We start from the raw sequence: 15,291 nt of genomic DNA, 5'->3' as shown, positions 1-15,291 counted from the left end.
ATAGAACTGGAAAGATTTATTGTTATAATTGTTTTACCTGTTTTGTGATCAGTTTTAATGTGACCTTCATTTAACAAGGCAAATTCTGAAATATGTTAGTTTAAATCAATATTAAACTAACGTGGCTTTAGTATAAATCTTTAAAAAAACACAATCTTGGATGAAATGTGACTTAACCTGTGCAACAGTTTACCATGTTTTACTGCAAATGTGCATGAAGCCATAGAGAAAAGACCTTGAACACGCTGAACAACACAAACTCTTCAGTTTTAACACAAACCTTTCACACCCATATGCATATCTGATGCTTGACTTGCATTCATTCTTCAAGGAAATTGCATGGAAGAACATTTGCTCTCTCTATACGATTGTGTAAGTTCATGTTCATCACCTCCACCTCTCACGATGATATCTAGTCCTATAAAAGAGCCTCTTCTGTCTGATCTGAGAGTCGACGGCTGCTGTGCTGATATTGCTGAAGCCTCACGATATTACAAGACTATCAAGAACAGTGAGTATATGTTCTAAAGCTTTTACAACAGGGCAGTTAATAGGCTTAAAGTTATTATATTTATAAGTGACAACAATATATGAATGAATCCAATCTTTTGCAGATTTGAATTTAAACTTGTCCGATACCAATAACCGTAACTAATGATGTGAGTGTAAAGTTGTAGTCCTTATATAGCAACTTATGTTTAAAAACAGTAGCTTTAGAATTAACATTTGACTTTATTGAAGTTCAGTTTTGACTGAATGTAATAAACAATGCTGTGATATTATAATATTATTGTTATTTTTAGGTTTTCCCCTATCTTTCAAATGATAGATTTTAACTTTAATGTTGACTCTATTGTTTTATAGATGGGCGCAGTTAAATCCCGGCGAAGGTACGTATGCTCTGGATAATTCTGAGAATATCTGATCAAAAACTCTTACAAGTAAAGGATTTTATTGGCATAGATGGTTCCACATTTACAACACACAAAATGTTCACAAAAAGTAGAAACACTTTTTTCAGATAATTTGTTTAAATGTTTTTCAGAAATTTTTTTTTTTTCACGTTTTCACACTTTTTTTTAAATAACTGATCACTGAAAAGTTCTGGGGAACTTAAGATGGTTCTTCTATTGCAACGCTGCAAAAACTAAAAAAATTAAAAACTTGAAAATGTAATGTGAACCACAAAATATTCAAATCTAAAAAGTATTGAAAAAGCTGTATATGATGTTAAAATCGGTCCGTCTCTGCAGTGGTTCGGTGAGAATCAAACACTCTCTGAATAAAGAGGAGGAGAAGTTTGTAGTCAGAAGGAGAAAGGATATTCGGAAAAGCCTGAAGAAACTTAAGATACCCTGCAGTGAGGTACTTCATTTATCTCTCTGGATATTAACAAACTGTGTTGTAGCGGATGAACATCAATTGCTTGCTAAATTAAACTGTGTGTGTTTCAGAACAAAGTTCCAAACATTGCATTACTGGGATCTGGAGGAGGAGCAAGAGCCATGGTGGGTTTGCTGGGATCCCTGGATCAACTCAGGAAAACAGGTCTTCTGGACTGTGTGCTTTATCTGAGCGGAGTCTCTGGATCCACCTGGTACACACACACACACACACACACACACACACACACACACACACACACACACACACACACACACACACACACTCATGCACATACACACTCACTCACACAGACACTCACACTCTCACACACACACACTCACACTCTCACACACACACACTCACGCACATACTCATGCACATACACACACACACACACTCTCACACACTCACACACACACACACACACACACACACACACACACACACACACTCACACTCACTCACACACACACACACACTCACACTCACACTCACACTCTCACACACACACACACACACACACACACACACACACACACACACACACACACACACACACACACACACACACACACACACACACACACACACACACACACACACACACACACACACACAGCCAGGTTGAATGTCATAAATGAGAGCATATGTTGTTCCTCTGAAGGTGCATGGCCTCCTTATATCAGGAGCCAGACTGGTCCACCAAACTAGAGACTGTGAAAAGCAAGATCGTCCGGAGACTCAGCGGTCCTGCAGTCACCTGGGGAGATGCATTTGCCAAACTGAAGAAATATTGCTTTGACAAAGACGTATTCAGCTTGACTGACTTCTGGGCAACGATGATCGTCACGATGTATGTGAAAGAGGTCTGTAAAAAGTATATTTACTATTCATATCATCATCTCGTAAGTCATAAGAATGACAATTATTATGAGATGATAAATCGAAATTATGACCTAAAAAGTCTCAACTGGAAAAAGTAAAAATGATGACATAAAAGTCATAATTATGTGATTAAAACTTTATAAACCCTTTATCTCATTTTAGATTTAGCATGTGTCATAATTTCATAATTTATAATTTTGATTTACCAGAGCATGTTTTTTTCTTCTTATGTTGTGGAAATTGGCTTCCAGGAAATTAAGTGACTTTAAAATAAGACAAATCATTAAAATGTCCTTAGAATCTGCGCAATCAGGAGTTTCGTTTAAAGGGGGAAAAGGTCCAGACTCAATTTTCTCGTGTTCAAGTTGGTCACACTCATATTTTTCTACTTGCTTTGAAAGTGAATTTGTGAGCTGTGCTTCATTAATCTAAAGTGAAGTTTTCCAGACTTTAAAAAAATATATATATATTAAAAAAAAAATCAAATTCCCCCCCTAAGTACACCTGAAATGGTGATGAAATGTTTCTTTATATGTTCTTAGTAAAATTAAAAGAACCATTGTTGGTTCCCCCCCAAAAAAAAACGTTTCAGTATGTTTTTTTTTTTTTTTTTACCTTTTGTGGGTTGGAAAGGTTCCATAGATGTAAATGGTCTTATCCTTAAAGCGGCTTTGGCTAAAGTTTCTTCATGGAATCACAGATCAATCTTCTTTTTTAGGAGTGCATTTTGATTCCTTGTTTGTGTCCCAGGCAACTTAAAATAATTTCTCTTCAGATAGACGAAGACCCACTCACAAAGCAGAAGAACCGGCACAATAAAGACCCGTTTCCCATCTACACAGCAATCGACAAGCAATGCAAACAGAACAACGATGGAGGTCTGTGTGTGTGTGTGTGTGTGTGTGTGTGTGTGTGTGTGTGTGTGTGTGTGTGTGTGAAATACAGACAGTGTTACTCTGTGTTTGTTTCAGCTGTTATATAGACGTGTTTCTGTCTGCAGACCCCTGGTTTGAGTTCACTCCATATGAAGCCGGTTATTCCCTCACTGGAGCGTTTGTGGAAACATCCAACTTTGGCAGCAAGTTTGAAAATGGCCGTAAGATCAAGAACCAGCCTGAGATGGACATGCTGTACCTGCAAGGTAACAAACTCTGTTACAGGAGAGTTTACAGTTTTTTACAATCACTTTGCTACTATTTTCAGAACCTTGATATCATTTTTCAAAACTCTAGACACAAAACTCAAAACGGTTATCACTTGTAACACAGGCTGTCTAATGTTCAAAACATTGCATTGTGCATTCACATCTTTAAAGAAATCTTGCACTTGCACAATCATTGGTTCAAAAAACAAATTTACTGTGAAATACCATTGAAACATAACTATAGATCACCCACACACAAGCAACCGATAGTTTCACTGTGTCATTGTTCGTACAATCATTAAATATTGTAGAACAAAATAGATGATAAAGGTTTCATTATGGCACTACATGTACAGTAAATACATCTCTGTAGAAGTACTGCAGTACTACAGACACAGTGGAATCATTTAACAAAGTTTGTAATATATTGATGCAAAACACTACAGTACAATCACAACATAGGTTTATTTGAATCAAAGCAAAAATAATTAGCTATGAAAAAGAAAAGACAGTACTGTAAAACATCAAATGCAGTGTTCCTCAACTTGCTTGCTTGTACTGTAAGAAACAGAACAGGAGTGATTATCGATACAGTGCAGGACTGTCAATACTGTCAATAGTCTGAAAAGGTGGTACAGTATTTGGGACCATAGACACAGGGTCTGATGAAGCATTATGATCAAATATTAGGCTACATCTATGGATATTGTAGTCTAATTGGTTCATGCTCCACGCTAATTGGTGACAAAGAATCTCGTTATCATGAAACTTTCATGATTTACTGTAAACATGGAAGATTGTTTGTCTGTTTCCATACAACTATGCATTAAGAGTAATGCAATAGTTACTTATCATTTTGAGCAGTTGTATCAATTGATAGTTAGATCATTGTAAGGAAATGAATAGACACTCATCTGAAATGTAATGTGTGAATTGCCTTTTGAAATAGTAGTACTTCGATGTTAAGTTGTGTCATATTGAACAGGTGATTTTTGTTGAATGAACAAATGATCTTAGTTTTATGTGTATTGTATCCAAGCAATTGAGAAAAGGGTTGGAGTTTTGAAAAATGTGCATTTTGATCATTGGTTGTGAGTTTTGTGTCTAGAGTTGTGAAAAATGACATCAAGGTTCTGAAAATAGTAACAAAGTGATTGTAAAAAACTGTAATAACCTTTGAAATTAAACAGTTACGGTAGAAGAAAAGAACATTAAAAGGGTTCTGTTCTGATCTTATGAGTTAAACAGCTCATAAATATTCTTTATTACCTGAACATTTTTTAATAACCCATTCAACGTGAAAGTATTGTGCAATAATTTAAGACGTTTCTCCTTATGTAGAACCTTTGGGCATAAAGGGTTCTTTAAAATGTAGTCAAGAACCCTAGAGTTAGAACCACAGAGAACCCATTTTTAGAGTGAAACTCTTCTGTTACATATTTTATTTCAAAATACATACAATTTTGTTATCTTAATCTTCCTGATTGTGTCATGATTCTAGTCTGTGTTCCATGTTTAGCGGTTCGCCATTATGTTTAATGTTGATTAGTCTCCCCAGGTGTTTCCTATTAGCCACACCCTCTTGTTATCTTGTTTAGCTTGTCTGCCTCTGTATTTAAGCCCTGTGTCTAGCGTCAGCCTTTGTCAGTTCTTAACGTTCTGTTGCATTCCTGAGTCTTTGTTTGTGTAGTTTTGAGTTTGTTTAAATAAAGAATGCTGCAGATTGAACCATGACAAATTGTTGATGTGTTTTTTGCAGCTCTGTGTGGCAGTGCTTTTGCTGATATGCAAAGTAACCTTGAATTCATTGGAATCGCCATCTGGACAAAAATAAAAGGTGCGATTGCATTTGTTCTGAAGACTCAGCCTAAAGCTGACAGTCATTTCATTACCATAAGTCTGATTCCATTTGATTTTCTCCTCCAGGTTTAATTAGTTATTTATCGTCTGGGATTGAAACAGTGTTGTTTGAAGGAATGGAGGAAGGTAAAGCATTTCTTATTGCTTTTGTGAGTCAGAGCATCTTAAATGGGTTTTGGGTTTCTTCAGTGGGTCAGGCTGATGTGAGGCTCTGAAAATAATCAATCTAATGGGGGAAGAGATTTATCAAATCATTGCATTGCGAACATTTAACAGTGTGGTTTGTTCAGTGTGTGTCTTCTTCAACAGATCCACACTCCACACGTGAAGATGAAGGTCTCCAGGTGCTCAAAGATGTCGCGGACATGAATCTCTCGGTTTTGAAAGGCATTGATCCGTCTGATCTCGATGAATCCATCAGAACAAAGCTGGACGGTAAGATGTCATATGGGCTGTGTTTACACCTGGTCTTTTCACGATCGGATAGCTATCCCATCAAAGAAAATGTATAAAGTGGTCAGATGTAAACCGCCCCATTAAGTAGTCTCTGTATGTGGAAAAATTATCAGATTTCTGTTTTCTGCATAATATTTAAATTAGGTCTGTGGCACAACACCAGATGCAGATTAAGAGTAGCCTAACGATGATACAAATTAAACAATATCCCAATTGCTTTCACTCAATCTCCAGTCTTCGATCAAATTAAGTTTTTTGAGCGAAGGAATCCTTCCAGAGTTGATCATAAAAAAATAACTGGGTTGATCATGTTAAACAAGTCACATCATCGGTCTCATCTGAGTTTAAGGTTATGGCGTGCAATGACTATATTGACCGAAATGGGAGATTGATGAACCTGCTGAAACAAAAACATTCAACATTAAATTCCGATTATTCCTCTGGCAAAGCAGCGTGCAGCTCTTCATTAAGATATCATGACTGACTGTGATTGTATAGGGACGTCCCGCGTGACGTCACGCCATTTGGAGCAGCCATCTTGACGGAATAGAAAATCCTAAACCGCTGGTGATAATACCTAGCCTGGATCAGAGCCATAGAGAGAAAGAGTTGCGACACTCTTTGATGTCGCCGCTATGGCTGTCACGTGGTTCATGTAAGCCCCAATAGTTCCAAAACATACGCTGGCTGTCATGTTCTTCTATGGGACAGACAGCAGCGATTGCATTATTGAACGGTAAATATAAAATAAAACACACCCCAAGTACTTTTTCAGCTGTTATTGCATTTTGTTAATGTCAGTTTTGCATTTGGAGACAAGTTTTAGGCTATATTTTTGGAGGGAAAAGCTAGTGTTCATGTTCGCATGGGTAGTAGCACTGGCTTTAGCGGCTCTAACTTAACTTTTCCATATCATTCATCTGATGATGGACGTCTCATGATATTTATTTTAGCACAACTGGGCTGTATTAGGCTATTGATTCCCGTGATTTTGCTTATAAATTTTGATCCAGCCATTAGCCTACCTTCGTGATCACGCAAAGAGGTCTGCCGTGGCGGTCCGTTCAGAGTTCGCTTAAGCTAGCTCACTTCTTCTGATGAAAGTGGCCACCCCAGGACCACAACGTGAAACATTATCATGTTAAGACTAAGAATATTATTTTAATATTAAGCCATACACATTATCAAAACTATAATAGATTAAAAACGAATTTAAGCATTGCTGATACAAATGAAGGTTTTCAAATAAACTATTTTTATTAAACAATGACAGACAACAAAAATGTGTGCTTGTGTGAACAAGAAAAGCAAAAACCAGGGGCAGGTGATCCATGAAACAGACAGGACTGGTGATGGCCATAACAATCCTAGAGGTCCAGCATTGTTCTCACAAGCCACCTCACTCAAGAGTCAAGACAATAAAACATAATGAAAAGTTAGTATATCCCAAAAAATTAAATTAAATAAAAGTTGCTATAAAGGTGGCAGCGATTCATTACCGAACTCTTAACTGACGAAGTCGCGCTAGCTAACTAGCTATGTTAGCAGGCAGTGCTTGAAAATTGGTTGAAACAACTAACATAAAATATAAATAATTACGCTGTGCATGTACAAATGAAGACCAGTATAAGCATCGCAAAGGGCCTCTGATACAAAATAGACAGTTGACAATTCAAAAGAGGTCGATATTTCAACAACTTAACTCTGGAACAACTCGACGCGCAGCAATGTAAGTGAATGGGGTCCAACGCCAAAATGACAGTGTTTGGAACTATTCCGCTCTTCATATCCCGGAAGTAGGCGGTTAAAAGCGCCGCCATTATTTACAACGGAGGTCTATGGGAGTGTCGCAACTCTTTCTCTCTATGGCTCTGGCCTGGATGCCAGCCGAACTTAGCCCCGCCCACAACATTTTTAGGTCGGGAAGTTCGGTCTGGACTCGATCCGTTGAGGAGCTATTATGCCCGAACAAAAATTGTTCGGACCAATCAAATTGTAAGGGCGGGCTTTATACGATGATGGACAGATGAGCAACGGTAACGTAATCATCCACGTCATCAACGAGCACTTGGGTTGAATTCAAATGACTGCCGCTGGAGAATTGAGATTTCACGAGTTCACGCTTACAAATAAGTCAGATAGAATAAATGCATATTTGACGTGCTGTCCGTGGAGAGGGCTCCGGGCTCTGTATTCGGACCGAACCCTAGGCTACTCCCCCCGTATTCCTGGCTGTGGAAGGACAAGCTGAGAGTGAGTGGAGGGATGCTGAAAACTGTCAAGGAATGTTAGGTGAGTTAACAGACTGAATAAATATATGCTTCCTCTCATGTTGATAGTGTAGACCGTAGACGGTAATTGTTTGATGACAAGTTGATTGGATTGATATTTGAACGTGCTCCTCCCGAACTTTGTTTATGAAACACCATGTGTAGATTCCGCCATCGCGTCTGTTATAGAAGATATCGACCGCGATCAAGGCATTTGTCGATCGGAAACATGAATGAAAAACATACGTCACTTACTCCGTTGCTCTGATTGGTTGTAGGCCTATTCAATTGAGTGCAGAGGCATTTTCCTTCCTGGTTCGGTTGAAACACGCCCCATAATCAAAGCTCAATGGAGCAGTATCAGACTCACATTCTGACTAGAATCTGAGTATGACAACGTCAGGCTAGATAATACCATACTGTCTATGGATAATACAGCTCGTCGTGAAATATTCTTCTATCATGCCCGAGCGATGCTGTGCATTGGATGCGATCAGATACGTGATCATACAAAAGCAATATCTTTATACCGTATCCCAAAAGAAACAAAACGGAGAAACAATGTCAGGAAGTTTTTCTACACATGCCTGTAAAAAGAACTTGTGGTGCTTCATATGGATCTATGATTCCTTTATCTTCCTCTTGTATATTTCTCTTTGTGATGCTAATAAGTGCGAAGACATGACGTGAAGAGTTAGCTGACGGCCGCTGCGCTAATAATAGATAGTGGTCAGTGTTCGTCTAAACCAGTGACCGCGACGCTGAAGTGTGTGAGAACAAATGAATAACATCAGTAACATCACAACCACGAACATTTATTTATTTGGATTAAACATTTTAATCATTCTGTGTCATTTTTCAATGTCAATCTTTTCACTATTTACATGTTTATGCCCAAAATGCTATAATATTCAAAGTAGTTGACTGTCTGCTAAACTGCTTGAATATCTCCGCGATCGTTAGTGCTAAAAATTAACTGAGACAACCCATTGAAAGAGCAGAACATACACTTTCAGATGATAATTTGATTATACATGTAATCTGAGGTAAAAGCTAAATAAATAAACTGTACACTAACAATGCTGTTTGCATACAACACACCATTATAATAGCCTAAATTGAAACCTGTTTAATTTTAAATTAATAGGCTATAATATCTAAAATTAGCAATAATTAGCAATTATATAGCCTACATTGGGTGTTATATACAAAATAAAAATACAAATACAAAAATACAAAATATTGTAATATCATTTAGCTTAAACTTAGTAACCACAGTAAAGTAGGTTAGAAAATGTTGAAAGGAGGTTTGAAATGTGTGGGCACACATGACAAATTATCAGGCTACTCTAAGCATTACAGTACAATTAATAGTTATTATGCTATAAATATCTAGGTCGATTCATTTGTGCAGAGGCCATATTATTATTATTATTATTATTATTATTATTATTTTAAATTTTTTTTGAGGAACATGGGGGCCCATCAGAACTGCCTATGCATAGGTCCCGGGATCTTGTGCTACGCCCCTGTGCACAATTAAAATAAAAAAAATCACACATATTAGGCTATCATGTAAGTCTAAAACTCTTTTAAAGGTTGACGTTTATTGTAAGGTTTAGATCAGTTTAATTTCTTGTCTAAACTGCATCTGGACATAATTTTCTGACAGCCACTTGGGTAGACTGGGCGGGGATTTATATGACGTCCACCTGTGAATGCAAACACGATGGCTGGATTGCGTTTACATTACACTGAGATCCGATCACAATGCGTCCTCGACTACCTCCAAACCTGGACACGCTGATTGGATAACATTCCGATCAGAAGCGCGTTTACACTTGTCTTTTCAATGTGTATGTGGACAACATCCAGATACAGATCGCATGTTAATGCCAAGTGTAATATATCAGGCTAGTTGTCACACTTAATCCAGTAAATATTTTTTCAGGGGTAGAATATACACAAAGAAAAAAAAAAAAAACATCCAATGTTATTGTCCTTTAAAAATTAGGGAAAACAATTTGTTTCTTTATGGAGATTTTGGGAACCTGCTGTTTACCGACATTGATTTGATTAAAAAAGAAAAAATTAAATATTATTTCAAATGAAAAATATTTAACATTTTTAAAATATATCTCTTCAGAGGCTTTTCATCACAATTTTAATTGTATAAAAGTTCCATCCACATTTACCGTTGTTCCACGAATTTTCCCGGGCAAAATCCCAGTTTTTAGTGCAATTTTCCACCGGACAAAATTGCGCTTGTTAACTCATGATTTCTGTTCTGTGCGTCTGTGCGCACCAATCTTGCACTTCTATCTACTCCTCAACCAGACCACCTAGAGACTTCGGGTTTTCGGCATTATGTTAAGGAAGGTCTAATCTCGGGAACGCACAAAAAAAATCCAGGAAAAGATTTACTATCTCTTAGTGTTGTGATCCCATGAGGTGAGAAAATTGCGCTAAAACACTCACCGAGTTTTTATTACTTGTTTTTTTGTGCTTGGGGCAAAAGATTAGGCCTACCTCATGCAAATTTGGCATCGGGTCCAGTTGGTCACGTGAATCTGCTGCAATAATCAACGGACAGTTGATTGTTTTGGTTCACACATCGCTACACTATTGACAATAGACATTTTGCCTGCGATATTTCACCAAATGCAAACATTAAGAGAGCATTCCATTTTATCATTTAGCAAACATTATACCCTGGTGAAAAATAAAGGATCGGGAAAAGCCCACAAGGCAGGACTCGAACTCGGATCTCCTGAAGCACAACGGCGCTACACGTCTGCGCAATTGCCCACAAGGCTAACGGCGCCAACCATAAATGTAAACTAGAAATTGCACGCTGTCTTCAATAACAAATGGACATTAATAGACAAATAATACTATACTTGGCACAAAATACTATTGTTTATTATAATGTATTTTGAAAGTATACTTTCAATGCATTGTTACAATTATCATTTCCAGCACACAGTTAAAATATACCTAAAAAATATTTTTAATAAAGTGCAAATAAATGCTTTTATAAAATAAACTGAATTTATTTTCTAAAAATATACTAAAGTACAAATATTTTAAAGTGTGTTGAAATTTGAATAGTGAAAATCGGTGTAAGTGTGATGCTAATATACTTTTAATATATTTAAAGATAGTAAAATATTTGTTAGTATATTTGTACTATTCGTACTATTGAAAAAGGGAATATATTTCAAATACAATATAGTATACTTTTTTCACTAGGGTAGGAATGGGAACGTTACTTTTGAATGTTCTCTAAACATTGTGAAACAAGTAGCAACATTTAAAAAATGTTAGAGGAACATCCAACTAAAGAGTTTAATAAATAAATACATTTTGCCTACGTGAACACGTACGATTGGTGTTATTGTGCTAAAGTTTTGAGAATTATTAAAGACCAGATAACTTTGAACAGACATTCATACCTGCTCATAACTTTGGGAGAACCTTGCCAGAACATTAGCTGAAGTTTTGAGAACATTCCCAGTTAGCAGGAAGCTTTGATTCTGAATGACCAAAGTAAAGATGCAGAGTCATTTGAATAAACATTTAAACTCCGCCAGCCTATTCACTATTCACGACACCATTTGGCCAACATAATAAAACAATATATGCAATGTAGAGTTCTATGTTGTCGGATAAGAGCTCAATAGTGTTCCCTTCTTCCACAGAGATCTCTGGAGGCAATTTTCAGCTGACTTTTCAAATGGAAAAACTGAATTTCGCTGATAAAGAAGCTGCAAAACTGATTATGAGAAAATACACCTTGGATGTATGCAAATGTTTGGGTGCATTTGCCGATCTTCTCAATTTCAAGTCACTCCGTAAGTTTGAATGGTCTCTAATATGTACTTCACATTTGATTTTCTAGCCATAAAACTTCCAGTCAGAATCATAAAGTGTTTTACAGCCTTATGCCATACAAACCTTTTCACATTCCACCAACCTTCATTATTACAGATGTTTGCTTGAGCGTTTGCGAGTGTGCGGCTTATTGGACCTGGGGCAGGAAATACAACTTTCTTCACAACATGAAAGGTGAAAACAGACCCTGGAAGATAACTGGCAATTCAATATGAATAATTAATGGCCTAATTTAATGCTGTGATCGCTCACTCCAATGCTATCAGATAAAGCAGTGCCCTCCGCTCTTCTGAAAAGTGAGACGAGAGACTATATAGACGCTGGAGTGTTGCTTAACTCACCCTACTTCTCAGTGCTGAGACAAGAGAGAGACATCGACCTCATCATTTCACTGGATTTCAGTGACGGTGATCCTTTCGAGGTATTATTACATTCTCTTATAGTGGTTAGGGGCTATATGTAAGAAGTTGCACTATTAATTGCTTTTTAATTGCCAATGTATGAACGGCTAACAACTTGCTAACAACGTTTCCCGACTTCCTAGTTTGTCTCTGAAAGCCTGTCGACTGATTTTTATGTGAAGGACTCGGGATGTTTTTGATGGGAAAATCGCATATGTGATTCTGTTCTGTTCAATGACACATGAAACTAATGCTTATACAATGTTCAGGATAATGCTGAAAGAGCCGTTCTGGACTGTAATGTCAATGTGTCGTGCAAAGAAAAGAGATTCATTCAAACTACAGTCTCACAGAGTCAGATCTATATAGTCTCAGATATACTTTATAATCAAACTATCATAACAGTGTGATGTTAATGAGTTAATCTGTCGAGAACATCTCCACATCTCTATGATCAGATGCTTTCTGAACTGCTGTTTTATGTTGTTGTTTATTGTGTTACTGAGAGGAAAGAATAGCACATTCACACATTCATCTAAACGTTGCTCTCAGCAGTGGACGGCGTCGGGATGTTTGTTAACTGTAAATCACTGCAAAGAGAATATTGGGGCCTTGAATCGCTTTGAATCTTGTGCAACCTTGAATGTTACTGGAATAATGTTTGTTCATAACTGAGAGAACCTTACCAGAACGTTAGCTAAAGTCCTGAGACAATCCCTGTTTGCTGGGTTGATATTTTTTCCTCATGACGTTCACAGAGGTCGCACTGAGCATAAAGTTTATGATAGGTCATTTCAAAAAGTTATTTTGTGAAGCTTTGAAACCTTTCCGAATCATTTGTTTTGAACCAGTGATTGTAATTGCTAAGTCATGTGATTTCAGTAAACGAGGCTTTGTTACTGTATGAGGCCTGCAAATTTGATAAAATAACACATTGTACAGACACTTCATATTTAATGACATCAGATCATTTGTTAATTGCATAGATTACACGTTGCATTACACTGTTTTGACCAGCAGGTGTCAGTAGCGTGTGACGTCCATTATACAATATATAATTTAATATATATATATATATTGTTTTTCTGTTTTTCCACTGCAGACAGTGAAGAAAGCTGCTGAAACATGCAGGAAAAAAAACATCCCTTTCCCTAAGGTCCGCATTCCCAATGGACACACAGAGAAACCGAAGGACTTCTATGTGTTCAAAGGCCAAAACGCTCCAACCGTGATCCACATCCCTCTCTTTAATGTGGTCAACTGTGGAGGCAAGTTATGATCTTACAATGTCCTGAATAAAACTGAAATATCAACTGTGTTCTGATTTAAGTGTGTTAATGTTTCATCAGATAAACTTGAGGAGTGGAGGAACAAATATAAGACCTTTCAAGTCACTCCTTACAAGCCTGAGATGATCAGTAAACTGATGGAGGTCGCTGGAAAAAACATCACAAACAACCGAGTGAAACTTCTGGAGCAGATCCGTGCGGCCATTGGGCAAAAAGATCCAGACGCCAACATGAAGAAATCTAACAACAGAGTGAAACTTCTTGAGAAGATCCGTGCGGCCTTTGGGCAAAAAGATCCAGATGCCAACATGAAAAAATTTAACGAAGACTGGGAATCTGAATACAAACTAATCTGATCTTCATATCAGTGATTTTACAATAATTTCTTTTCTTTTTTTTTTTGTCTTAATCATCACTTAATATAAATCAGCATTTTTTTTTCTTTTCTTTTTTCTACAAAGTGTGATTTGTGTGGCATTCGAAGAGCCTGAGATGCTGTTTTCATTATATTTCTGTTTAAATTGTTCAAAATGGTTCTGCTATTTCTTCATGCTCAACATTTATTCAATACCATAGTTTGGTAGACTGCTTATTAAACTATTATATTACATTGCTTCTGTTGGAATTAATTAATAAACTGTTCCTCTAAAAAAAATGATTTTATCCTAAAATGCTGATTGTAATAGAACTGATAGTATTGATGCTGAATGGTCAAATCCAGCTTTCCAGTCTAAAACACAACAGCTACTGTGTATTATCTTTTATGAAATAAAATGTTCTACCTTTTGAAATGGTTGGTTTTTATGAGCTATAGACCTTCTAGAAGTGGTAAATGCCTCACTTCTCTCTGGGAGCATTCCAAACTCCCTGAAAACTGCAGTTGTCAAGCCCCTCCTGAAAAAGAGCAATCTGGATAAGACCATATTAAGCAACTATAGACCGATCTCAAATCTTCCTTTCATAGGCAAGATCATTGAAAAAGTTGTCTTAAATCAGCTGAACAAATTCTTATGCTCGAATGGATACTTTGACAATTTTCAATCTGGTTTCCGACCGCACCACAGCACAGAGACAGCGCTCATAAAGATAATAAACGATATTCGCTTAAATACTGATTAATGCAAATTATCAGTGCTGGTGCTACTCGACCTCAGTGCTGCATTTGACACTGTCGATCATAACATACTTCTTGACAGGCTGGAAAACTGGGTGGGGCTTTCTGGGATAGTCCTAAAATAGTTCAGGTCATACTTAGATGGGAGAGGTTATTATGTGAGTATAGGAGACCATAAGTCTGAGTGGACATCCATGACATGCGGAGTCCCTCAAGGCTCAATTCTTGCGCCACTCCTGTTCAACCTGTATATGCTCCCAATGAGCCAAATAATGAGAAAGAACCAAATTGCTTACCACAGCTATGCAGACGACACACAGCTCTACTCAGCCCTATCGCCTAACGACTACAGCCCCATTGACTCCCTGTGCCAATGCATCGATGAAGTCAACAGTTGGATGTGCCAAAACTTTCTTCAGTTAAACAAAGACAAAACTGAAGTCATTGCGTTTGGAAACAAAGATGAAGTTCTCAAGGTGAACGCATACCTTCACTCCAGGGGTCAAACAACTAAACATCAAGTCAGGAATCTTGGTGTGACACTAGAGTCAGACCTTAGTTTCAGTAGTCATGTCAAAGCAATAACTAAATC

The 15,291-nt window shown here is 37.3% G+C and overlaps 1 protein-coding gene across 1 annotated transcript; it reads left to right on the top strand.

Moving 5' to 3' along the window:
* The first annotated feature begins 381 nt into the window (after positions 1 to 381).
* Positions 382 to 14,376, top strand: LOC311294132 (cytosolic phospholipase A2 gamma-like). Its single transcript, XM_084414830.1, has 15 exons — positions 382 to 511; positions 865 to 890; positions 1,254 to 1,365; positions 1,455 to 1,597; positions 2,051 to 2,252; positions 3,047 to 3,149; positions 3,272 to 3,412; positions 5,175 to 5,252; positions 5,342 to 5,401; positions 5,585 to 5,710; positions 11,703 to 11,855; positions 11,992 to 12,069; positions 12,162 to 12,316; positions 13,399 to 13,564; positions 13,646 to 14,376. Exons 2-15 carry the CDS (start codon positions 865 to 867, stop codon positions 13,939 to 13,941), a joined length of 1,839 nt encoding a protein of 612 aa, XP_084270956.1. The 5' UTR covers positions 382 to 511; the 3' UTR covers positions 13,942 to 14,376.
* Positions 14,377 to 15,291: the final 915 nt, after the last annotated feature.

This window comes from Rutilus rutilus (genome assembly GCF_951802725.1).
Source record: "Rutilus rutilus genome assembly, chromosome: 7".
Classification (NCBI taxonomy): Eukaryota; Metazoa; Chordata; class Actinopteri; order Cypriniformes; family Leuciscidae; genus Rutilus; species Rutilus rutilus.
Note: the sequence above shows the minus strand (reverse complement) of the source record. Positions and strands in the feature narration are given on the sequence as shown.